This window comes from Camelus bactrianus, chromosome 6 (assembly GCF_048773025.1).
Source record: "Camelus bactrianus isolate YW-2024 breed Bactrian camel chromosome 6, ASM4877302v1, whole genome shotgun sequence".
Lineage (NCBI taxonomy): Eukaryota > Metazoa > Chordata > Mammalia > Artiodactyla > Camelidae > Camelus > Camelus bactrianus.
The window spans coordinates 23,797,816-23,823,882 of NC_133544.1; the positions used below are offsets into that span (position 1 = coordinate 23,797,816).

Sequence of the window (26,067 nt, forward strand, 5' to 3'; positions counted from 1 at the left end):
TTTAGTCTTTAGAAACTGCCTGCATCTGTAGCTCTGTTCAAATACACACATTATTCAGTGCAAAGCACTACTACTAATAGTAGCAATTATGCTGATTTCTTCTGTTTGCATAGATCTTTGCAATGTACAGAGGACCTTCACAGCTATTAGCTCATGGGAAGCCCCTAACGACCTTGTGTGGGAAGCAAGATAAGTTGTATTGTCCCCACTGGACAGATGAGAAAACACTCACACAGGGGGTCAGGTGCTAATAAATGGTTTAATAGTGAAAAGTGCAATATATATACATATATATAATCTCTGCCTTCCAGAAGTTTACAAAGAGGCTGAATCAACACATCAAATACCTGAGTGTTAATCACTTTCCAAAGTACAAATAATCTTTCTAACATCCCGTGAACAGCAGTAGTATCTCTAGTCAACAACTGAAGACACTCACATGCAGAGCAGTACCTTGAGGAGAATCACCTGAGTGTTCAGCGGCAGAGCCAGGTGCTTTTCTGACACCAGATCTTACTAAAGAATATTTCTCTGGCACATATTACGAGGTGCCAGCCATTCTTCTAGGCCAGCAGAGGAAGATGGTCAGCAAATTCCCAGCGTAATGGGACAAGTGAGTTGATTCTTCACTGATTCTCCATGTGAGATCCCCACGTCAATACCACTGACCAGGTCCCTGATATGAGGGATCCTCAGCTGAGACCCCCAGAAGGTGGGCTTATGGCCCTGAAAGTGAACAATGTCCCCAACATCATGCTGGGGGTAAAGCTTAGATGGCTACCTCTTAAAAGTGAAGACTTGGAAGTGGGAGTAGTGACCCTAAAACTAGAATGTGGGATTTCTTTAATATCCATTAAATTATTCAGTTCAACCATTCACGCACACATATTTACATATGTTAGCATGCCTGTGACAGCAACAGTACTGTCTGGATGTCAGAAGAGTTGAAGCTTCATCCTAGCTCTGCTTATAACTACTTATATAGCCAGGCAGAGACCTCCCTGGACCTCAGCTTCCTTCTTTGCAGTCATCCTTAGAGATTACCCTTAAAATATTTTACTCACTAACTCTGATTCTCAGTGAGAATAATACACCATTTGATTTTTAACCTGAAGAAACATTCTTTGCCAAAAATCCAAGATGGATGGAATATGGGCTCCAGTGAATCCCTTGTTCCTTTATTCTTTGGCATCAGATGAGGAAGAAGGGATTAATCTTTGGATTTATCCATTTCCTGTGAGCTCTGTCAAACAACAATCAGGATAAAGGCTGCAAAGAAAAAAGAGATTTATTGTTGGGGGGGTCTTAATAATTGTAATTTGAGAGACACAGATTCTGGTAAAATCAAAAGAGTATTCCAGGGAAGAGAAAGAGTCAGGGGCTTACAGAGGCAAAAGCCAGGAGTCTGGACTCTGACACAAGAAAGGAAAGATTTGTTTTTAAGGAATCACGAGTTATTTTAGAGTAAGGGTCTGATACATAGATAGGTTGTCACGAGTGACTACAGGGTAGGGGTCTGATAAGTATCTTGAGTTTCTGGCAGATCTTCTGGATACTTTCATTAGGACAATAAGTGGTCAAAAGGTCAGATTTTATCCAGGCTGAGACTTGCATAATTCACACTTCCTCAATGGCCTTCTGGTTCCATTTGAGAGAGCTGTGTTAGCAATACTGACTCCATTTCTAGTTTTCTCCCATAGCTCAGAACCACACCATCTTATAGCCAGTTTCCAAATCTTTACTCCAACTTCTTCCCCAACTTCCTGAAAGCAAAAGGCGAGTGGTGCTCACTGTGGGAAGACAGAAGCCCTAGCGTAGTGACTTCCAAACCATGCTGGGCACTTGACTCACCTGTGACATTTGTTAAAAATACATGTGCCAGGGCTCTATCCCTGTAGACTCTGATTTGGTATAGGTGGAATCCAGAAGAATATTACTTTAATAATTTTCCCTCCCATTTTGCAAGTATTTAATTAAAGGCCTCAGTAAAGCCTTCTCTGATTTTAAATTATAGCATCCTCCCCCCCCCCAACCTAGGTACTCCCTAAACTTCTTCCCTGCTTTATTTTCCACCATGGCACTTACCTTTTATCATACTACATTATTTACATATTTATTTTATTTATTGCCTTCCTTTTGCCCCGCCTCCACCTCTAGAAAGTAAACTCCATAAAGGCAAGGTTTTGTTTGTTTTGTTCACTGCTGCATCCACAGCCTCTAGAACAGTGCCTGGCATATAGCTGACATCAAAAATATTGCTCAAATGACAGTGAATTCCAGAGGCAGCGTAGCATACTAATAAGTGCATAGACTCGGGCAACAGATTTGCTGGGTCTAAATCTCAGTGTTGACACCCACTGGCTATAAGATCTAAAAGTAACCCAGAAGTAAGTTACTTTGAGCTTTCTACACCTAGGATTCCCCATTTGTTATGCAAATAAAAATAATGCCCTCCCAAACTGGAGAGCCCTAGTTAAATATCATCTCCACCACTCTTTAGCAGTGTAGCCTTTTAAATCCCTCGATGCCTCAGTTTCCTCAGCTGTAAACTGACCAACCACTGCTTTGGAGATGCAAAGAACATCCCTTTCGTTAGTGACCTAGGAGCCCCAGGCAGGAACCAGACTCCGCAGGAAGGGTCAGAAAAGCTTGGGTGAGGTGGGAGGGGATGGTGGGGAGCAGCACTGATTCCCAGGAAAGTGATCAGTTCAGAGACAATCCTGTGTTGGGGGCGGGGGCGGGGCGCGCATTGCGGTTTGCATTCCCTAAGCTTTTGATGGGAAAAGACCTAGAAGCTTAAGGCTGAGAAAAAAAGAAAGCGGAGAAAAAGCCTCCCCTCACCCATCTGGGAAATGGGCTCGGGCCAACTGCTGACTTTGCGCTCGCTGGCCCAGCTCCCTGCGGAACCCTCGGGGGGGAGGGAGGCCGCGAACATCTGGAGGACATTTCTGCGAGAGCCGCTGCAGAGCGGGGCTCCGGGAAGGGAGAGGTGCACTTGCGCGCACGTCGGGCCGAGAGGGGAGCTGTTCCCCACGGCACCCGGTCTTGTTTTCCTCGCCCTCTTTCGTAGACCCTTCTCCCCAGGCCCCTAGCCTCACCCCCGCCCCAGCGCTACCAGCCTTCCCGGCTCAGACCTGCGGAGCCTCCTTCACTGGCGGCCTCGCCTCGCCAGAGGGCACCCTCGATCTGCCGGAAAACGCCACCATTTTTCAATGCCCTTGGAGCATCTCCAAGCTTCAGCAAGCCACCCGGCTCCGATCTTGTCAATGAAGAATCGGGGCCAGGATCGCCGCGGAGCTGAACCCAACGCCAACCCCGCTCCAAGAGCGGGCGTCACCCGCACCGAGGGTGGGCACGGCTGCCCCCGTCGGGCCCCATGCGCTCTCCTGCCCCTGCCCAGTGTCCCGCCTGGCCCGGGGGTGGCCCGGGACGGAGGGGGCCAGGAAAGGAGCGAGAGACCGGCCGAGGAGAGGACGGACTGACAGCTGGCGAGAGGGCGAAGGAGTTGGGGGAGAAGGAGGGAAGGGATTCATCGGAGTAACTTTCCAGAAAAACAGTCAACGTGTAGCAGGAGTGACTCCAAGAGGGGAAAAAAAGTTCAGTTACCACGTCGATCGAGAGGACTCGCAAAGTATTTTTCAAATGGGCTCGGCTTTTCCTGTGCCTGTTTAAAACATTAAAATCGTGCAGCAAAAGAGGCTGCGTGCGCTGGTCCCTCCCCCCACACCACCCCCCACCTCCCCTCCGTCCCCTCCACCCCCCCACCCCGCCCCGGGCCAGAAACGTCATGGGAGGGAGGTATAAAATTTCAGCAGAGAGAAATAGAGAAAGCAGTGTGTGTGCATGTGAGTGTGTGTGAGAGAGGGAGAGGAGCGAGAGGGAGAGGGAGAGAGGGAGAGGAGCTGGAGGGAGAGAAAGGGAGGGAACCAGGACGCCAAGTCCAAGGGAATGAGCAAGAGAGGCGAGAGATAGGGGAAGAAGCATGAGAAAGAAGGAATAACAGCTTTCCGGAGGAGGCGTGCAGTGAACTGGCTTCTATTTTATTTTTCTTTTCCTTTTTATTTTTTAAAGAGAAGGAGGGAACAGAAGCAGTGGCCGAGGGAGAAGACAAGCTGAGGTGCTGGTGACCTGGGCGTCCAAGTGGATTATTGGGGCTGCTCTCCAGGGGCTGTCCCCCCTGCCTTCCAATTGCACATAAGCCCACATCCCAGCCAATGAAGATGAGAGGCAGCGTGAACAAAGTCATTTAGAAAGCCCCCGAGGAAGTGTAAACAAAAGAGAAAGCATGAATGGTGTGCCCAAGAGACAAGTGTGTCCTGCGCTGCCCCCACCTTTAGCTGGGCCAGCAGCAGCCCAGCCCTGCCTCTCCCCACCTACTCACTGGTGATCTTTTTTTTTTTAACATTTTTTTTTTCCTTTTCTTTTCCATCCTCTCTTCTTATTCTTCTTCAAGGCAAGACAAGGATTTTGATTTGGGGACCCAGCCGTGGTCCCTCTGCTCTTTCTTTAAAATACCCACTTTCTCCCCATTGCCAAACAGCGTTTGGCAATATCAGATATCTGCTCTATTTATTTTTACCTAAGGAAAAACTCCAGCTCCCTTCCCACTCCCAGCTGCCTTGCCACCCCTCCCAGCCCTCCGCTTGCCCTCCACCTGGCCTGCTGGGAGTCAGAGCCCAGCAGAACCTGTTTAGACACATGGAGAAGAAACCCAGAGCTTCAAGGCACACAGTCGGCTTCTTCGTGCTCAGGGTTGCCAGCGCTTCCTGGAAGTCCTGAAGCTCTCGCAGTGCAGTGAGTTCATGCACCTTCTTGCCAAGCCTCAGTCTTCGGGATCTAGGGAGGCCGCCTGGTTTTCCTCCCTCCTTCTGCACGTCTGCTGGGGTCTCTCCTTCCCCAGGCCTCGCAGCCCCCGGGCCTCACTCCTCGGCTCCCGCATGAAGATGCACTTGCAAAGGGCTCTGGTGGTCCTGGCCCTGCTGAACTTTGCCACGGTCAGCCTCTCCATGTCCACTTGCACCACCTTGGACTTCGACCACATCAAGAGGAAGAGGGTGGAAGCCATTAGGGGACAGATCTTGAGCAAACTCAGGCTCACCAGTCCCCCGGATCCATCGGTGTTGGCCAACATTCCCACCCAGGTCCTGGACCTTTACAACAGCACCCGAGAGCTGCTGGAGGAGGTGCACGGGGAGAGGGGAGACGACTGCACTCAGGAAAACACCGAGTCAGAGTACTATGCCAAAGAAATCTATAAATTCGACATGATCCAGGGGCTGGAGGAACACAGTAAGTCCACATTCTGGCTGGGGTGTCTGCTCTGGAGGGGCTGAGCTGGAGTAGGGAGCCCCACCGAGGGGGGCCTAGCAGTGGCCCACAGCAGGCCCAGGTTCACCCGCACCAAGGCTCCGGAGGTGGGATGCGCAGCTGGGACTGGGAAGGTGGGTGAGGAGGGAGACAGAACCATTCTGGTAAGAGCGGGTGCTTCTGGGAGGCCGGGAGCCCTGGAGGTGAGTGACTTGCTGACCTCACATCCCATCCGTGGCTAATTTTAATTTGGAGTGACATTCTGCTGTCCCGTTAACATGCATGCTATGGCACGTGATCAGATAGGTAACTGTACGCAGACAGGTGTCAGAAGCGGTCAGGGCTGGCTCTCTCCAGAGCCCTTGAAATTCCACGAGTCTGGAGACCTCAGTTTTCTCCCTGCTTTTCACACGTCACTGTGACACCTCTCAGGTTCTGTTTTTCCAGTTCTCAGGAAGAAGAGCAGACCTGCCCCAAATTAATGTCTGTCAGGCTTTTTGAAGCCCAGGCAAAAGACAGCTTCTAGCTGTCTAGGCCCTTCAGTCCATGCCACACATGTGACCCACGTGAGCTGTGTGCGTGGGGGAAGGGTGTGCACCTATGTTCACGCATACGTGTGCTTTAAAGCTATGTGTAGCCAAGCTTGGTACAGTAGACAGATTCATGTGTGCAAAATGAGCGTTTTCCAGTCCCATGGACATGCAGAAAGCAGGGTTGTGGCTGTGGATGTGCAGATAATTGTTGGCAGCCCTTTTGTGTCTGCGTGTCAGGGGAAGAGTGGGTGGGAGGTGTGGCTGTGGGAGCAGAGGGGACGTGTGTCTGGGAGTCTGTCTTCCCAGGAGGCTCCCGTCTGTGCTGAGAAGCTGGGAGGCTTCTGGGTGAGACATCTGTGTGTGTTTGTACACGTGTGGAAGTCATGTGTGTTTACTGAACGGGGATTTAAAAAACCTCAATACAAGAGAGAGAGATTTGGCAGATGTTGAGAAACTGACAGCCCAGGAAGGAGGAATGTGAGCCACTCACGGGCCAGGGACTCTGGGAACAGCTCTGTTTGCTTTTCCTACCAGCAGGTGTCCTCGGCGCCCCGACCACCTCACCTTGTCTTACCTGGACGGCGGGCAGTGCCCAGAGTGGGAGTGGGAGTAGATGGAGCGGGCAAGGTGAGGGTGGTCAGCAGGGAAACAAACTGCAGGGGTGAAAGGAACCTGGCCAGAGAGGAGGAGGAGAGGGCAGCTGATGGAAGGTGCGAAAGGCCTCCTGGGGGCTGGCCCATGGCAGGCCTAGGAGCCTACGGTTACTGGCCAGGGGTTCCCACTCCAGTTTCCTGTGGCTGCCTTAGGATGTAGCTCCCAGGTGGGGAGGAGGCCGGAGAATGAGGCCCAGCTAGTGCTCCCTCCCAGGGTCCTCTAGGCAGGGCTGACTCAGGGTCTGCCAGGGGCCTGTGGTTCCCAAATGCACCAGCAGCTGAATGGCTGGAACCCCAAACCCCTGGGCACCCACAAAGGCAGGAGATAGTGGCTAAACGTTGGAGGAGGGTGGAAAATTGAGGCCTATGGGAGAGGTGTGAGGAGAGTCTAGGACAAGAGGGAAGGACTCGGACCTTAATGATCCGGGTCAGGAGGAGGAGTCCCAGGGAGGAGGGATTCTGAGTCACCAGGGCCCACCCAGCCTGGAATCTCAAGCTGAAAGGGAACGAGCCAGATAGATACAAGGGCACACAGGTGCCAGTGGACATTTGTCCAAAGACTCAGAATACAAATTGTTGGGCAGCCTTGGGAAAAGGGCAGCTCTGGGCTGCAGCACTAGGACCTTGATCGTAGGTGGGGTGGCCCTGCGGCCACAGAGCCGTGGTCAGGCCAGGAGGAAACCTAGCACAGTTAGCCGGATGCTTCTTGGGATATCATGGAGGGTGCAGGGCCCCGTGGGGTATGGGGGATGCCAGCGAGGCTGGCAGGTGCAAACAGGAAGCAGGGCCAGACTCTCTGCAGCTGTTGGAGGTGACACAGAGGCTAAGCAGACGCAGGCTGGGCCCGCCCTACAGCTGGTTCAGGTGCTGAGCCAGCCCCAGAGAGGCCGACACACAAGGCACACTAATTATAAAGAAGGCAGCGGGCAGAGGCAAATGTCCAGCAGATGCTGAGAGGGAGCAGAGAGCCATCATCTAAGGCTGGGGGTGAGGGAGGCCTGTCTAGCACTCCCGAGGGCAGGCCGGGGTCTGTGGTGGGCCACTGGCAGGGTCTCAGTGCCAGAGCTCCTGCTGCTGAGGTGATGAGCTCACCCCACCCCCTCCTGTACCCAGTGACAGGCACTCGGAGGGAAGTGACAGCAGGAGCTGGGGCAAGGAGACAGGGGTGCCTGGAGAGCCAAGTGCAAGGAGGAGTGCCTCCCAGCGCCACAGGAGAAAGGGCACCAAGGTGAGAGCGAAGAGGGTAAGACCCGCTCTCTGGCTCTGCCCTGTCAGAGACGTGCCCCGATTCCCCCGTTTTACAGATGAGGAGACTACAGTGTGCATCAGTTAATTTGCCCCCAAAGAACCGGGGCTATAACCTAGACATTTTGGGTACAGAATGCACGCTGTTAAGCACTAACGCAAATGTGTGAAATACATCTTTTCAGCCCTACCTTTAACCTTTAGGCTCCAGGAATGAATCACGTGTTGGACCAAGCAGGTAGAGCTGTTATCTTAAACCCCGGTGGCAGCCTGCATAGGAATCACTGGCCATGTTCTTTCTTAGCTCTGCCCATTTTTATGAGGAGATTCATACTGCCACACATGTTCTCCCAAATTCAACGAGAGGGTTTCTTGATCTGCTGAAGAATCTCAAGCATGTTAAGCAACTACACCAGGTGGAATGGATCAAGTCACCACTCTGACCCTCAGTTTTCTCATCTGTAAAGTTAGAGATAGTCTCCAAACTCGCTTTCAGCCGAAACAATTCTATGTATACATCTGGGATGACTCAACACGGTCTCTGCTGGGGAGTGAAGGCAAAACTCTTACATACATCATATTCCTTTTATAATTCTCCAGGATTTTGCCATGGGAAGTGGGTAGAGGCTTTCTCTGACCCATGTGGAGAGGAAGGACACAGCTTTTTCAGTTCTTTTGTCATCCTTGCTATCAAGATACCTCTAGCGTAGGTGTCGTTCTAACTTCTGGCTTGTAATTACCTGTGTCTGGCGGGAGACTCTTGTTTTTACCCAAGGTGGCGCTGAGACAACCAGCAAAACCAGAGTTCATGAGCAAAGAGAAAACTTGGTACCTCAGCCTTTCTTTTCGGGATGCTACCTTTAGATTTTCTTCATTCTGAAAATTAAAAGCCATTTTGTCTTGAAAGAGCTCATTTGTTCTAAGTGCCAATGCTCTCTGCATGCTAGGTCAGTGTTTCTCCAAGTGTGGTCCAAGTGTGAAAGATGTGGATTCCCAGGCCCCAGCCCATCCTTACAGAATCAGAGCCTCTGGGGGTGGCATCCTGGGGAATCTATATTTTTAACAAGCTCCCTATTGATTCTTAAGTTCACTGAAGCCTAGGACTCAGTCAGCTAGGGCAAAACCTTTCCTCAGAGGGCCTGCAGGCACAAGTGTCCACAGAGGCCAGGCAGCTGATGCAAATAATCTAGAGGAAAAGCTGCAGCACAGGCACCGCGACAAAGTGTACAGGACACTTGACCTCAGGGTCACAGAGAACAGGGTGTGTAGGGGAGGCTGGTGGAGGGGACCACATCGCGTTAAAAGAGTCACCCACCACTCAGCTCTTGCCGATTTTTGCATTTGGGAATGTGAGGTTCAGCTTTACTGCTTCCCAGAAGTGCAGAAAATCTGAATCTTCCTGTGAAATTTCCCAACTTTTAACCTGGGCTTAAAATGCTTCTGGGCTTCTAATTCAAAATTTTACAAAATGATGCACTGGCCCAACAATATTCTAATGGGTTAACATGGAAAGGCTAACTCATTTAAAGGTTAAATCCTTCAAGCTGTGGTTTATCAAACTTCCAGAACATCTGGATGCCATGGCACCCTTTACAAAGCACTGTAAACTGTGGTTCTCAGTCCTGGTTACGTATTAGAATCATCTGGAAATCTTAAAAAAAAAAAAAAAAAAGAAGAAGAAGAAGAAGAAAGCTCTGGACCCACCCACACTGCAGTGTGGTCAGACTCTCTGGGGAGCAGGTCTTGCCATCATCTGTTTTTAAGGCTCTCCAGGTGACTGTAATGTACAGCTAGGGCAAAGGGACAGTGTCACACTGCTACCTGCAGGCCCATCCTAGGAGCCAGCAGTAATTTTCCTAGCAGAAATGATGGACACAAGCAAAGGTACATCTCAGAGCCCAGGTGTCTGAAAGCATTTCAAAAGGCATGGGCTAAACATGGTCAGCTGTTTCCAGGTTTTTCCATGAACACTCTGCATGAATAGTCTTTGCTTATTTCTCTCTCCCTCTAGCAAAAAAAAAAAAAAAAAAAGAGAAAGTGGCACCCATCAATATATATACTTTGTGTGCAATGGAAAAAGCTGGTCATAATTTAATTTGTAAAGGTGGCCCTCCCTAGGCCAGCTCTCAATAAGACTAGTGTTCTGCAGAAGCATGACTTAACTCTTAAGACTGACTGGGGATTGGCTTTTGTCTGAGACATAAGTTGGGACTCCAGGCCCATTTCATGGACTCCTGCTGCATTTTGTGGGTGAAAACATCCCTCCACTGGATGACCTCTGAGGTCCCCTCCAACTTCTAGTGTCTCTGTTTCAATAAATGAAGTCAGAAGACCTGGGTTCAAATCACACCTCTGCCACCTACTAGTTGAGTGATCTTGGAAAAGTGATTTAACTTTCCTGACACTTTCTTCATTTGTCAAATGGTAAATTTTACTTATCCTCATTCTCCTCAAGGATCACTGGGGGGTCCAATGAGTTAATAAAAGCTCCATGACATATAAGATAGTGTTACTACATTTTGTTTATTCATTTACCCTCTGGCTCATTCCACAAACTATTTAAAGCATCATTAGTATTCAGTGGATTTAATTGTCAAGATTATATTTACATTTGCTTTTCTCTCCTGTGCAGTTCTTTCTAAATCATGAAAGACTGTGTCTGAGCTCACTGGAGGGTCTAGTATAACTGAAGTCATACTGATGACAGCTCCTCCGAGAACGGAGACTATCAGTACTTGAGACAGTTTCCCATTCAAGTAGCTTACCCATGTCCAGAGGGTTAGAAACTTGCAAACTCAAAAATTAAACTGCCATTCTGATTGCTCTTTCTGGTTCTATCTGAAATGGTTGAGGCAGTATTTGTTCTTTCAAAGCCAGTTATTAATCAGGGTTTCATTAGCTGGCATTCACACATTTGTTTTCCCAACATCTGTTCCATTAATTTCCAAAGAACCAGTGTGAGACCCACCAGATGGCAATTTCCAGAAACACTAACTCATCCTTTCCTAAAGATCAGTAGCGCATTTGCTGGTGTCCAGGCCTCTGATCCTCCCGCCCTGTCCACGACTTCATAAACCACCCCTGGGGTGATTATGGGCTTGTTCCAGCCATGTCCATTATGTGTGGAATCTGGGTCTCTGAGCTTGAATTTCAAGTTCTGACTATTGTTACCATTTGTGTAGAAAGTTTTTCTCTGGGTGTTAATGCTGCTCAGACCTTGAGGTTGTAAATAAGAGACAGGATCTTTCTCTCTCCTTCATCTGGCTCTGAGGGGTGGGAAAGAGTGTGTGCTGCTTTCTGTCTTGTGGACAGGGGTGAAGAGGCCAGTGAGGTGACAGAGGTGGGCACAGAATGTGCTGTCAAGGAAAGTAACCCTAAGAGAGGAGTCAATGGTGATGGGCCCACTCGGTCTGAAGAGGCATCTGTGGGTCTGCCAGGCTGGAGACATGGGCTCCTTGTCACACCAATGCTGTCTCATGAGGTCTAAAGCACAGTGCCACTTTCCATGGCTCCCTGCTGTGAATGAGACAAAATCCAACCCCTCAGTCTGACAGTGCAGCCTGCCTGCAGGTGGACCCCAATCTACTGTCTTGACCTAGTCTCACAGGCTCCGGCCTGGCCGCTTCAGGTCGCTCTCAGTCACTTGCATGCCCTCCTCTCCCTGCCTTTGCTTCCAGCAGTCCTTCCATGTGAGATTTCTCTCCTGTGCATCCTTAAACCCTTTCCTCCTGCAGGACCCAGATCAAATAATCACCACTTCCACGAAGAGCTCTCAGCTCTCTCCCTCCTCTGATCTCTTTGCAGCAACCCCTGGGCTTCTCCAAAGGCCTTTAGCACTTTAACTCTGGTCCTGTTGTTTGGGTCCATGTGTTAATAGCTTCCTCTGGATATTAATCTCCTTGAAGGCAGGGGGCGTGTCTATTCGTTTTTGCTTCCCAGTGCTAACCTGTGCTTGGCACATGGTGTGTGCCAAATGCGCGTTTGATGAACGAATGAATGCTTAAATCAACAGACATGTGAATGAATCAGCTAGCTCTGCAATGATTAAACTACTGGGGGGATTGCTGATATCCTTGGGGAATCTGTATTTTCTAAAAGAGTAGGAAAGCCAGCTGGAGAGTCTGCCTGAGTGGGGATGTGAAGGCGAGGGGTAGGGGGGTGATTACATTTGACCAGCCAGTTGTTAGTGCCATGTCCTGGGGCCCTGGGGTCCTTCTGCTTCTCCATCGGGCCTGTGTGTGATTCCAGGCCCACCAAGGATTTTCCTCTGATTTCTATCTAGGTTAGAAGCCTCCAGTCTCTGGAGAGGTCACAGGTGGGACCCTGGCCACTTGGCGAGTCCGCTGGCAGCATTCTGTCCCCGTGGGTCGCACTCACACTGTGCCTCTCCCCACCACTTTGCCTCCTAGATGATCTGGCTGTCTGCCCCAAAGGAATCACCTCCAAGATTTTCCGTTTCAACGTGTCCTCGGTGGAGAAAAACGAAACCAACCTGTTCCGAGCGGAATTCCGGGTCTTGCGGATGCCCAACCCCAGCTCCAAGCGCAGCGAGCAGAGGATTGAGCTCTTCCAGGTGAACCCCCTCCCAAGACAAACACCGCTCGGGTGGGAAAGCTGGGTCCTTTGCCAGACCAGGCCTCTGCTCTGCTCTGGGTTCGGCAGTCCTGTGTGCGAATCCTGCCTTCTCTGAGCCTTAGTTTCTGTATGTGTATCCGTCATTAAGGGGATTAGGACCTTCCTGAAGTGCTTGAAGGAGTACTGAGGGTCTTAGTTTGCTCCTGCTCCCCTCATCTGTCCTCCTGCACCGTGACATGCGGGGTGCCCTGTCCGGCCCTCGGTACTTACTCCTTCCTCTGCCCTGTAGATCCTCCAGCCAGATGAGCACATCGCCAAGCAGCGCTATATTGACGGCAAGAACCTGCCCACGCGGGGCACTGCTGAGTGGCTGTCTTTTGACGTCACCGACACTGTGCGTGAATGGCTCTTGCGAAGAGGTAGGTGGACTCTCAGTATGAGCATTTTGGAGGGAACCTCAGGTCCCTTGGTCCTTCTTGAAACAGACAGAAGAGGATAGAACTAGGGGAGACACAGATCTAGGTTCAGAGTCTAGCTTAGCCGTCGACTCTGTGTGTCCTTCATTCATTCACGCAAGTGACATTGACTAACTGCTCACTCTGAGCCAGGCCCTGCGGGTTCAGCAGTGAACCAGACAGGTGAGGTCCCAGATCTCATGGGGCTTTTGTTCCAGTGGGAGACACATAGTAAACACGTGAACATATTAATGAACAGGACTTTCTGATAGTGATAAGTACCATGAAAAACAGGCAAAGCGATAATGAATGGGTGGGGTCCCACATTAGATGCTCAGGGAGAATCTCTGTGAAGAGGGAATTTGTGCACTGAGATCTAAGTGATGAGAAAGAGCCAGCCTGTGAAGGTCAGGATAAAGGATGTGCTAAGGGAAAAACATCGATGATTGAGCCCTCAGGCGGGAACCAGCTGAATTTGTTCTAGCAGCTGCAGACTGACTAGCGTGGTTGGAGGGTCAGAGAGGTAGCTGAAGCCACCTGATGGAGGATCTGTAAGGCCACGGGCAGGTGTTAAGACTTATTCCAAATGTGGTGAGGAGTCCTGGGGGGTTTATAAGCAAGGCTGAGGATGTGGGCTGAGGTGATTTGGTATATATCTTTAAAAGGCCCCCTGGTTGTCAGGAGGTCAAGAGAAGAAGTTAGGGGCCACTGTGGCTGCGCGGATGAGAGCAGTAGGGGCTTCGGCTAGGGCAGTGGCTGTGGGTACAGAGGTGATGTGGATTTGTTCTGAAATATGGAGGTAAAGCCAACAGGACTGACTGGCTGGTTCGGTATGGGGTGAGAGGACACAAGAGGAGTCTAGATGACTTGGAAGATTTTGGACTGGACACCCAGGTGGTAACACTGAAATAGGAAGGACTGGGAGAAGGGTAGGTTTGGAGGCAGGTTCTGTTTTGGCCAATTAAGTTTGAAAGGCCTAGTAGGCATCCAAGTAGAGCTGTCCAATAAGGCATAGCCAACGTCACATGTCCCGGACATCCTGGCCACTCACTCTGCTTCCTCAGCTGGAAAATAAGGTAATGGTTCCTTCCCTGCATGTCTCACAGAGCTGTTTTAAGGGTCCATTGTATTTTAAAGAACTTTAAGGCCTTCGGCCTGTTATACGAGAGTAAGCTTTTGTTAGGTCAGATAAGGAAATAGGCCCAGGGACGTTAAGTGGCTTGACCACGGTCATCTAGCCTGGATTGGAACTGGGGTCTCCTGACGGACAGTCATGGTACCTCTTGACATCATGCTCTGCTGTTTCTCCCCTTCTTAGTGGCATTGCCTGGTCTGATGCTCAGTGGGGTGAGGGTACCCAAGGTGGTCCTGTCTGTTCCTTTCATCTCTCATGAAGAATTTTCTACTCTTGTCAGCTGCTGTAGAGCCACAGTCCATCCACAACTGATACCCAGAGTCCCTGGGGCAAGTGGGTCCTTCCTTGTCTTCGGTGTTTTAGGAAATTCGGGGTTAAAGCTCTCAGGCAGCGATCACAAACTGACTGGCCTACATATTGTTTTAAATTTAACTAGTGGTCAATGGTTTTTGTTTTAAAGTCAAGAGATTACACATAAAACCTGGACTTCTGACTTTTCTTGAAAAATGGGAAGACTTCTTGGTAACAATCCATCAGAGAAGAGTCAGGCCACTTATTGAGCTGGGGCATGCATTTTTCATGTCCCCACAGGCTCCACTGTCCCCCAGTCCTCCCCAAGACCAAAGCTGGCAGTCCCAGTTCAGCGTGAGACACTAGCTCACTCTGCTCACAGATCTGCTGGATTCTGGGGGCATCGGACTGTGCAAGTCCCCATCTAAGGGGGATAACCTGGCAGCTGAGCTGGCAGAAAGGGGGCTGGAGGTCCTGTCTCAGCTCCAAGGGTACTGGGGATTCCATCCTATCTCCCCTACCGAGCAGAAGGCTAGGAGGACCCACATGCATCAGGCGACAGCAGTACTGTGGGAATTCTGACTCAGACAGTACTCCGCCTAGAGCCCAACGTGGCTACAGAAAGGAGAGGCCGGGGAAATTAATCTCTTAGCTTCCCTGTCTGATTTTGATCAGCTCCACCTGGATTTCTTTGAAGCCCTGGGCACTTGAAGTTCTTATTTTCACAGCTGCAGAACTCAATGAGAAGTTTGCATTGAGAATGATTTCCATCCTCCCTGAGACATCAAAAAGATAATTTCGTAATAAAACCTATGGGTTCCCCACCCACCAGCCCCACTGCTGCCAATTCTGAGGTCAGTTCTTCATTGGAACCTTCAGTTCCCACTCTGGCAGATGCTGCCCACCCCTCGCACAGGGGAATCATACACAGACCTTTACTTCTACAGGGCTCATGAGTCTCGTGAGGGTTTGTGGCTCTAAACAAGGCAGCAAATGGACTCTAAATGGAGCAATTGGCAGTGTGGACTGGTGAGGAAACCGAGTCAGACATATGGTCTTGTATTAGTCCAGCCAACATCTAAGAGCCTACTGTGTACTAGTTCCCAGGCTGCCTTCTGGGTCCAGAGCTGTCTGGAGCCCTCTCCAGGGTTGAGGACCCAGGTCCCCATACTTGGGCTATCTCCCCATACCATGTATGGCTTCTCTGTATGCAGGCCGGGCAGGGAGCACACCTAGCACGGTGGCAGGACAGGGGCCACACTGGGAGAACACAACCATTTTGTATCTCAGTGAATGTGTGGGCATCTTTCTTGGTGGTCTCTGTTGGACCTTCTTTGTCCCTCTTTGTCTCTAACTAGGAGTGTGGCTCTGGTATCAGGCTGCCTGTGTTTGAATCCTGGTTCTACCGCTTACTGGTTGGGTACTTTGGGAAAGCCATTTAATTTCCCTAAGCCTCAGTGTCCTCATCTGTATAACGGAGGGTTAATAATAGTTCCTGCTTTAGGAATTATTAGTATGCAGTATGCAGGATCAGTATGGAGATTACATGAACAAATTAACGCATATAAAGTCTTACAGCAGTATGTGACATGTAGCAACACTCAACAAATGTTGGTGATTACTGTCATCATTCTCTGAGCCCTCTATCTAGACAGAGTCTGTTAGCCAAGCCAGGCCACCACCTTCTACTTACCACCTATGCTCTAACCCTAACTCTCCACAACATGTGTGTCTGAATCTTGATTTTTCTAACTCAGGGAACTTGTCTACTATAGGTCTTTCCCAGTCTACTTAAACCCTTCTGGGCAGTAGGAAGTATACAGTTTTATACAGCCCATTTCAGCTACTCCAGATCCTTCTTCTTGCTGCCTTAAACCAGAAGAGGACACTCCTTATGCCTCCCTCTCTAATCACTTCTTTCTTTCTTTCTTTCTTTCTTTCTTTCTTTCTTTCTTTCTTTCTTTCTTTCTTTCTTTCTTTCTTTCTTTCTTTCTTTCTTTCCCTTCTTTCTTTCTCTTTCTTTCTTTCTTTCTTTCTTTCTTTCTTTTTTTCTTTCTTTCTTTCTTTCTCTCTCTCTTTCTTTCTCTTTCTTTCTCTCTCTCTCTTTCTCTCTCTCTTTCTCTCTCTCTTTCTTTCTCTCTTTCTTTCAAAACTGCAGTCTAGTCAGTTTACAATGTTGCATCAATTTCTGGTGTTCAAATCACTTCTTGTTCTCCATCTGGGGCTCAGCTTCCTTGTTGTATTGGGCCCTCCCTTCCCCTCCAGAGCTAAACTTATGGAATAGACCTCTTCGAGTTCAGCAGGTGTCAGTTTGTCCTTAGAGGCTGCCCTGACTGAGGGCAAGACAAGTGAAGCTGGGCTCTAGAGTTTAGGGAAGAGGGATTGAGCTGGTTTTTAACCAGTAGGACTTGAGACATCCAGATCTGCCTAATGATGACTGGACTCTCTGGACTTGGGCCATTCTGTCCATGAGAAGGATGCTGAGCTGGCCTGGACTCTTCGGAATTTTCCTTGATGACGCCAGATTTCAGGAAGACCCCAGGTTGGTCCCAAGGCTAGATGCTCACGAAGAACCAGGATGACCTCAGAGAGCAGTAAATCAACCATCTTCCTGAGAAGCTGACCCTGAACTCAGAGGTCATCCCCCATGACTTCTCCAATACCTTACCACAGCTGGCTGCTGCCCCAGGATCAAGAGAGCTTCCCTGATTGAGTCTTACCAACCAGAATGGCCATGATACCAGGCCCTGACTTGGTTTCCCTGCATAAAACTACTTTAGTCAATTCAAATTTTTCACTTCGTATTCTTCCTTTTTTCCTTCCACTTTATTCAACCCCTTTTACGAATTTCCCTGCTTTCCCAGTTTTAGTTACCAAAATACCTGACCCCACAAGCAACAGGAAAAAGGGCCAGAGCTGGCCTCTTTGCCCCAGAATGTCACTCACCAAACCCTGGCACCTCCAGGCTTCCTTACACTTGTTCTCTGTGAGCTCATGTCACCCAGACCCTTGGCCATGGCCCTCTGCCATCTCCTCCAGCCTGTTCTCTAATTTCACAGCTGTCTTCCTGAACTAGTGGTTTTCCCTCAGTGAACCATCCACAATGCACATTTCCAACTTCCTCATGAGGGTGAACAAGGATTCCCAAAGAAGAAACTCTAAGTAACCTGGACCTTGTCATGTCCTGGTTCCTTAAGGAAAATACAGCCAAGTGTAACTGTGATTTGCATCTTACCTCCCATGGAATCTACCACTCTCTCTCTGTTTATAATCGCAGCCCTGGGCAAAATGCTGGCATCTTCCACCCTCACTGCTTCTGCTGCCTGCTCGCAGGAGAGCTTGCTTTGGCCTTGCTTCCTGACTTTTAATCCTAGAGCTCAGACTGTGCCACCTTCCTCATACCTTGTGGCCCTTTGAGGTTGTGGCTTTTTGAATCGCAGCCTCTCTACCCCAAGTTGTTCAGTTTTCCCCTTTCCCCAGTCTCTCCCAGTCCCCTTCTCTCCCCTTCATCCTTCCTTAGCAGGTTGGCTAGAACATCTCCTCTCCCAACCAACAGGTAGGGGGTGTGACTGTTTTTTCCCTTCTTTCTTGTACCTTCATTCTTGTCCCCTAGTAGGCTGGTGACAATTTTTTTCCTAATACCATCCTTTGAAAAGAGATGGCTATGACAGTTGTCCCTCATTATGCCCACTGGTTTATGCCTCCACTGGGTTGTCTGAAATGTAACAGAAGTGCGTGGAATGTGGCAGTGTGAGTGTGAGGGTCTGCTTTAGCTTTCCAGCACCTTCTGTCTCCTGTGACCCTCAGTCTAACCTAGTTCCTATGACTACCTGTGGCAGCAGAGGTCCCAGCCCTGCCATGCATGGCTGGTGGGTACCCTTCTTCATCAAACAAAGCGCTTGTCTCACCAACTCTGTGTCTTACTTTGCAGAGTCCAACTTAGGTCTGGAAATCAGCATTCATTGTCCATGTCACACCTTTCAGCCCAATGGGGATATCCTGGAAAACATTCAAGAGGTGATGGAAATCAAATTCAAAGGTAACAAAATGGATGCGTATGGTAGGATGGGTGGAGGCAGTGAATGAGGCAAGACAGGAGACCCCTGCCAGACTCGAAGAAAAGAACCAAGCTCTCTCACGGAGATGGCCAGCTCTTTTGTACTTGTGTGCTTCTGCTGTGTCCCAAAAGCAAGGAATGTGACGTTCAGCTTATAGCTATAGAGAATTCATTAGCATTTGGAAGACAGCCTTATGCTGGTAAGAGCCATGAAATCACGTAGGCAAGCCGTTCCACTTTTCTGAGCTCAGTCAGTAAAATGGGGGTATGAGTACCTCTTCCTCAGTGTTGTCATGAAATTAAATGAGATAACCAGCGTAAAACATGTAGAAAGTGCCATGGTGCTCACTAAATAGTAGTTGTCTTCCCTTTCTCCAAAAGAAATGAACTTTGGTGGCCGTGAATGTGAGTGCTCTGATTGCTGGGCTTCCCAGATGTCACAGAGCCCGCCTGATCAGTCATCTGGGTTTGAACCATTGCTTCGGGCCTCAGGGTGTTTGCCTAGAGATGGCAAAATGGTTGAGTCATTTCTGCTTTTCTGCTATATTTCTAAGGTGTTCAGCCTAGACAACTCTCTAGATTCCAGGGAAGCTTTATTTTCCTTTCAAAGCCCCTTCTGGGGAACCTAGGTAGGCACACCTGACGCCAGGTAGTTTGTCAAGGTCAAACCAACCAAAGCAAAGCCTGGGGTCAGAGGCATGTCTGGAAAAAGATGCAGGTCTCTCTTGCCTCCCAGCCCTCGGCAGTCTTTTGACCCTTCATGGGCTTTATTTCAGAGCCTAATTGTTTTTACAGCCAAAGCATTTGACGTCCTAATCCCAGAACCTCAGAACGCAAAAGACCTTTGGAGTCCGTACCTACAGGCCGGGTTAGGGTGAAATTCTCCCACGTCAGTAGGCAGTTATCTTATTCATGAAGATTTTCAGAAAAGGAAATTTGAGATCCAGTTTTCCCGTTTATTCTCTCAGCCTGAGTGCCCCCTGCATGAGGTCCAAGTCCCTCTTGTCATCACGCAAATTCAGCTCCTCATTTTCCTGTCCCTCCCTGGTGGAGGTGGACGATAGCTGGCAGCTGTCTGTCACAGAATAGATCTTCTTTTAGTTGAGACTCCTTCTAATTCAGTTTTCAGTCTCCGTAGATGAAATATCAGGTTTTCCTTCCAGAGTTAGTCATACATTTCATTACCTCATCTGAGTTTTATAGAGAACACAGCTTTGAAACTGTAAGTGCAATGTGATTATTAACAATATTCATTCTTGTTCCTCTGGCTTCCATTCAAACTGTTTTAAACTGTGACACCTTAAATCATAGTCAGGACTTCTGTGCTATCTTGACCAATTCAGACTATAAGAGAAAACTCATGCCCCAAGGTTCTAAGTCTCAGAATCTAAACTGACAAACCAAACGAATCTGTTAGAGCCGCCTAGTGACAGGGACGCCTCATGGATCCCTAAAGGTCCCCTCTGGAAGACGTACGCACAGGAGTCACGAGGGGATCTGACCAGGGGCGTCTTGTGGGTTCCTCTGATACTGGTTCCTCCACCTGGTCTTCCCCTTCCTGCAGTGAGACAGTAGCAGGAAGCTGCATCTCACCTCTGCCTTCCTCACAGACTGCGCCTGAACAGTGATGGGAGGGATGAGAAAGCAGCCTCCCCCTGCCCTCCTTAGACAAGAGAACCATCACCTTCCTCCCTTCCTGCAGGTGTGGACAGTGAGGATGATCCAGGCCGTGGAGATCTGGGGCGACTTAAGAAGAAGAAGGAACACAGCCCTCATCTCATCCTCATGATGATTCCCCCAGACCGGCTGGACAACCCAGGCCAGGGGGGTCAGAGGAAGAAGCGGGCCCTGGACACCAATTACTGCTTCCGGTAAGCCTGGGCCCACTCAGGGTCAGTGGACGTCCAAGACAACCCTGACTGTGCGCTGACCGTGGTTCAGGCCCCAGGAAGCTGTGCCCAACTGAGGGTCCCCGATGCTTTTCACAAACATCTCCAGGAATGAAGATTTAGAATCTCTTACAAATCTCTTTCTGTTTTTCTGGGAACCCCACTGTTTTTCCATAGCCCAGCTCTTTAAGGGCCTGGATGAAGTAAAGGAGGAGGACAGTGTTACTGAAATGGCTTGGATTGGAGAAGTTTGGTTTCTCCATGGTTTTCACGTTTTAAAATGCTTCTAGGGCACGTTTGTGTGGCACGATTAATGCAGAGATTTCTGTTAAAGAAGTGCTCAGTTCCCTATGAAGGATCCAAGGATGCTACTGGATGAGGGAAAATAGGACAGTCTCCACTTGCAGCCAGGAACTTGAGCTAGAGAAATTACAAACTAATTCGGAAATAGTTGGGTAGCCACTGGAAAGAGATTTAAAAAAAAAAAGACAGAGCATCTTCTCTTGTTTAGGAATAGGTTCACTTCCCATTTACAAGGGAGGGGAATTAAAAAAAAGCATACACAGTGATTACTAAAAGGTAGAACATGACCACATCCCTGAGAAGATCCGAAAGATAAAGTGCTTTCAGAATCTGGAGCGAGGAGTTAATTGATGGATGCAAGAAAGGCTTCAGGAGGGTGCGAAATTTGAGCTGAGTCTTCAAGGATGAGTAAGGCCTGGGTATGTAGGGATACGGGAGGAGGAAGCACTTCCAGTAAAGGAAGGAACATGAATGGTTTGGTTTGGCTGGAGAGGAGGATGCCTGAATGGAGCTGGGAAGAAAGAACTGGGAAATCTTTAGATCTAAAACCATGTCTTCTGAGCAACAACTGAATACACTGGGGATGCTGAGCTTCAGGAACAGGAGGTATAGGAAAGGCAGTGTGGTTTCCTCCAAGTGTCTGAAGGCTGCCATGGAGATTTGTTCTGTGTGGTTCTTCCTTCATCAGTTAGGAATGGCTGCTCTTGGCTGCAAATGACAGTGGCTTAAACCACAAGGGATTCCCTGTTCATAAGAAGTGTGTAGGAGCAGGCCCATTGCTGGTCTGGCTGCTTACTTCCAGAGGACACAGGGTTTCTCTCTTCAGTCTGCCGTGCTCAGTATGTTGGCTTTCATCCTCTTGTTTACAGTCACAGTGACTGCTCGAGCTCCAGGCATCTTGTCCATCTCAAGGCAAGAAGAGGAGGGAAGCAGAAGAACCAGCAGCTTTCCTCTTCCCTCTGTGACTTTTATAAAGAATCAGATATCTTTGCCAGAATTTGCCCTCACCCAGTGCATACTTCTCCTTATGTCTGATTGGTCATTGCTGGGTTACATGACCAACCCTACCTGTAAGGGAGGCCAGGAAAACAAGTATGTGTTGTTCCAGACTGTCATGGGTGGTGGCAAGGGTTGGGGGTAGGAATGGCTGTTAAGGAGATAACCGAGAGTGTCTGCTGTGGTTCGTCCGTGGTACCCACAAGAAGCCAGATTTTGGCCAATAGCTGCCTTTGGCAGCAGCGAGTTCTAGATCTCAGCAGATGCTGAAGTGTGGGCTAGATGCCCACTTGGCAAGGGGTATTGCCAAATGGATTTATGCAGGCAACAGAATTAAAGTGGCCTGATAATCACATTTAGGATAATCTAGGATAGGATACGCCTCATTTTGATTCCATGGTCCCTAGATTTAATCTAAGCAGTCCTTTACTCTAGTGTACAGGCTGCAGGAGCTAAGAGTTCATTTCTGGTTGGGTGCATGTTAGGAAAGTCACAATGAAATTGACCCTAACAAAGTTGTGTTGGCTAGTAACATTCAGCGCTTGGTTTTGTGTGGCAGACTTTAAGTCTTTCTTTTGATTTGTGATGTAAAAGGGCAGGGCCACTTTTGCCTTTTTTCCTTTCTTCCTCTATTATCTGTATCTGCCTACTATGTCCTTGGGCTCCTGGTCTTCAGTACAGGAAAATGCCTTTAGAGTTAATACAGCTCAATGCACTTGAACCTGAGATTCCACTGATTAGAGCCACCTCTTAATATGACCAGGAAGGACTCCAAGTGCAAATAGGAGGGCCATTTGTGAAGTTTTTTATATCAGTGATTTCCTTTTAGGGTGACTTTTTATCTTTTTTTGTTGTTGTAGCAATTTGGAGGAGAACTGCTGCGTGCGCCCTCTCTACATTGACTTCCGACAGGATCTGGGCTGGAAATGGGTCCATGAACCTAAGGGCTACTACGCCAACTTCTGCTCAGGCCCCTGCCCATACCTCCGCAGTACAGACACAACCCACAGCTCGGTATGGAGCAAGGTCATGCCACACGGGGCGCTGGGGCTGAGCCAACCAGGCCGCTCGTTAAAAAGAATGCATGAAGGACTTAGTGTTGCATGAGTGGATGATGGTCTGGGATGTGTAAAATCCCCTTGATGAAGGTTCTGATCTTGGCACCAACTCTAGTGGGTCACATTCTGCCCTAACATTTCATCCACAGTTTCAGCCAGACTTTTAATAGGCTTTTGTACTCTGGAAATGAATTAGATGTCATGGGCCACCTCATATGCCAGAGATGCACGTGGCTGGCAAGGGATGTTGGGGCCAAAAGGCTTCTACCATCAGATAAAGAACTCTAATAATTCTAGCCTCCTAAATGTAGAAAAGTTTGGAAAGACGAGGTAAAGTACACAGAAGTAGCTAAACGAAACAAAGGGAAGAGAAGGGAGAGGGAAGTCCACGACTCTGAAACGAGTTTGTCTTTCCTTCAAGGGGAATCCCAGATAGGGCAGTGATCTGTGAAGTACATTTCTTTATAGCCCCTTGTTGCTGCATTCTGTCTGGGGCCCCACACTTTGGCCCTTTAACTAGGAGGCCCAAGGCAACGTTTAGTGAGACCGTTTCTCACCAAAGTGATCAGTTACAGCTAGGAAGACCAATATAGGAGCGTTTTTTCACAGCCAAGAGAATTTTATGATCAATTCAAAGTCCCCAGTAACTGGGATATGCTTAAACTGATAATACACAGATGTGATGTGCTCACCCCGTGTGGATGAATGGCCACCGGTCACTCACCCAAACGATGTTCCGCCAATTCCTCAGAAGTAGCATCAGTGACCAGCTCACCCCTTGCTCAGTCTCTGGAGCAGCCCCCAGACCTCATAGGGTTCCTGGGCCCCCAGCCTGAGGCGTGGCTTTCCAAGCTCTAAATAATGCATCCCTCCCCAGGTGCTGGGGCTGTACAACACCCTGAACCCGGAAGCCTCTGCGTCACCTTGCTGCGTGCCCCAGGACATGGAGCCCCTGACCATCCTGTACTATGTCGGGAGGACCGCCAAGGTGGAGCAGCTCTCTAACATGGTGGTGAAGTCCTGCAAGTGTAGCTGAGGCCCCGCCTGCGACAGAGAGAGGAGGGAGAATGGCGACTGCCGGACTGCCTGCTCCTTGGGAAACACAAAAGCAACAGACCTCACCTCAAGGCCAGGAGCCCACAACCTTCAGCTCCAGGCAAATGGCTGAGACGGAGGTTCCCTTTTGGAACATTTCTCTTTCTTGCTGGCTCTGAGAATCACTGTAGTAAAGAAAGTGTGGGTTTGATTAGGGGAAGTTGAACGCTTCAGAACACACAGATTTTCTGTGACGTGGACAGAGGTGGTGGGGACAGAGGAAGAGGGATGGCAAGTCGACATGTCGCGGGCCCGTGGGATTTGGGATACCTTAGGGAGGAAGAAGGGCAGAGAGTGGCCGGGACAGGGCCAGGCTGGAAGACACGTGGAGCCGAGGTCAGATTTGCTCATCGCTGCCCCACGTCTGCTCTAGGGAACCTGGATTATGTCCTACAAGGCAAGCCTTTTCCTTTAGGCAGTTTCCCAAGACAAAACCCCAGATCTGTATCTCACACTTACCTGGGGATTAAGGACAAATCTGTTAGTTTTGCAAATTGTCCCCTGGATGTTCATTAGCATCAAGAGTCATTACAGGGAGAAAACCCAGGTAACTTCGTTCCCTGGGCCCTCTGGGTACGCTGAACTCAGAAGCAGAGGGTGGGAGTTAACCCTCTCCGGTAGGCCCCCTGAGTTCCTCCTCTCGCCTTCTTCCTCCATCGTGTTTCTCCTTCGACATTTGGCTAGACACCTTCCAGGTCGGGGCGCACAAATCTGGATTTTGGATCTGTGCGGCCTTGGGGCATTATGGGTTTCCCCTCCTGACCCTCAAGACCCTGTGCTCACCTGGTGTTCCTGGAAGCAGGTGCTACAACGTGTGAGGCGTGCGGGGAAGTTGCACACGTGCCACACAATGACTTGGCCCCAGATGCATAGACTGAGGTATAAAGACAAATACAAATATTACTCTCAAAATCTTTGAATAAATAAATATTTTTGGGGAATCTTGGATCATTTCATCTTCTGGAAGATTGTTTCTAAACAATAAAAACCTTATTCTAAGGTGTAAGTCTGACTTGATAAGTATCCTTAATTACCCTCTTTGTAATTCCATGTCCACACCTACTAATCAGAGGTAACTGGACTCTGGGGCCGAGAATCTCAAACATCAAATACATTGCAGACCATGAATCCCCTGGAGAGAGGACACTGCCCTGCCTTTTGCCATCTGAGAGGACTGCACTAGTGTTTGTGTTTCCTTCCTTCTTTCAAAGTATGTTGTTCTCAGGCACACAGAGGCAGTGCAGTGGCTCAGATCTGCAGAAAGTATACAAATGTGACCTCCATTTAACCATGGGCAACATCACTTGGTGTGAACCCTTGCAGGTGGAAATGGTCTGTACATTCACTATAAATTACCAACATCATCATTTTTGAAAATCTCATCTCACCCTCCAAATCAGTTGAGAACTAGAGAAACTGTGGCAAATGCCTTAAGAATATGAGGCTAACGCTGTTCTCAGGTTGAGCCTAGAAGAGCTCGACAGGGACCGCTTTTCAGAGGATGGGCCCCTTGTCAGGGAACTGGGAATGGGAGAGAGCAAGAAAAGCACAATACTATTGTTCTCTTTTGAGGTCATGGATGCCAGAGCAATGCAGAATTAATTCTATTGTGGTGTATATCCACATGAAGCGACCATCTGCAGTGAGTGAGGAACCATCCAGCAGCTCCTGAAAAACATGTTCCTTCACTTTACCACTGGCAAAAAAAAAAAAGTCTATCTGAAGCTGAAATTGCAGGGTGAAGGATGTGTACAATATGTCTGTGCCTCTGTGTGTATGTGTGGCTAGGTGTGCATGTACCTTACTCCTTTTGGACTTTTCCCAAACTGAACTCCTGAGTTTGGTCACCAAGACTTTTTTCCTGCTTTGTCTCTGCCTGGCCAATTCTAAGAGCTTCTCTCTCAGACTTCATCCCATGTGGCACTCCTTTGCTTTCACTGTATTTCAGGCGCTATGTCCCTGCCCTAAAATCATGGCTGGTGGGGTTATGTTCCATCTTACTCAAGGGAGCCAGTGGGTCTGGAGAGGGGATGCAGCATACTTAGCCCCTGAGCTGTGGCCAACGTTATCCCAAATTTCAGTCTATTCACTGATGGCAGCCATTCTCAAATTTCACTGGGCATGAGAATCACCCAAGTGTTTATTTAAAATCTACAAATTCAAGCTGCAGCTTTTGAGAAGTCTTTAGGACTGGAGCAGGGTTCAGCCTGCCTAAAAACTGCATTTTGAAAAGCAGTGCATTACACCTGACATCACTGATCCTCACTTGAGGCTCAACTAAGGAAGAGGGAAAAAATCTTCCTGGCCCTATAATAACCTTCCTTTTTATCCAGCCTCGCAGGACATCACTAGAATGTTGGCCTATGGTTCATCATCATGAATCAAGGCAACAAACAGGGTTTCCTGAAACAGCCCAAAGAAAACAGACCCACTGTGATTCCAAGTGTTTTTTCATTAGAGCTCTATTCTTACCTT

The 26,067-nt window shown here is 48.9% G+C and overlaps 1 protein-coding gene and 2 long non-coding RNA genes across 4 annotated transcripts in view; 1 reads left to right on the top strand and 2 right to left on the bottom strand.

The window, feature by feature from the left end:
- On the bottom strand, nucleotides 1-23,751 carry LOC141577893 (uncharacterized). Its single transcript, XR_012507444.1, has 3 exons — nucleotides 23,620-23,751; nucleotides 18,119-18,193; nucleotides 1-1,269 (listed from the first exon to the last, which is right to left on the bottom strand). It is a non-coding gene; the product is annotated as an uncharacterized LOC141577893 (long non-coding RNA).
- Nucleotides 1-24,598, top strand: part of TGFB3 (transforming growth factor beta 3) — a 28,132-nt gene extending 3,534 nt beyond the window's left edge. Inside the window, exons 2-8 of one of the 2 annotated variants that reach the window (XM_074365216.1) lie at nucleotides 4,072-5,289; nucleotides 12,148-12,311; nucleotides 12,603-12,732; nucleotides 18,126-18,233; nucleotides 19,954-20,122; nucleotides 22,300-22,453; nucleotides 23,375-24,598. In XM_074365216.1, coding sequence (XP_074221317.1) covers nucleotides 4,803-5,289; nucleotides 12,148-12,311; nucleotides 12,603-12,732; nucleotides 18,126-18,233; nucleotides 19,954-20,122; nucleotides 22,300-22,453; nucleotides 23,375-23,533 — 1,371 coding nt within the window. In that variant the 5' untranslated portion in view covers nucleotides 4,072-4,802 and the 3' untranslated portion in view covers nucleotides 23,534-24,598. The remainder of the gene's footprint in view (nucleotides 1-4,071; nucleotides 5,290-12,147; nucleotides 12,312-12,602; nucleotides 12,733-18,125; nucleotides 18,234-19,953; nucleotides 20,123-22,299; nucleotides 22,454-23,374) is intronic. The other variant, XM_010963180.3, reaches the window with a different exon arrangement.
- LOC141577894 (uncharacterized) lies at nucleotides 16,279-17,109 on the bottom strand. The gene is made up of 2 exons (XR_012507445.1): nucleotides 16,847-17,109; nucleotides 16,279-16,777 (listed from the first exon to the last, which is right to left on the bottom strand). It is a non-coding gene; the product is annotated as an uncharacterized LOC141577894 (long non-coding RNA).
- Nucleotides 24,599-26,067: the final 1,469 nt, after the last annotated feature.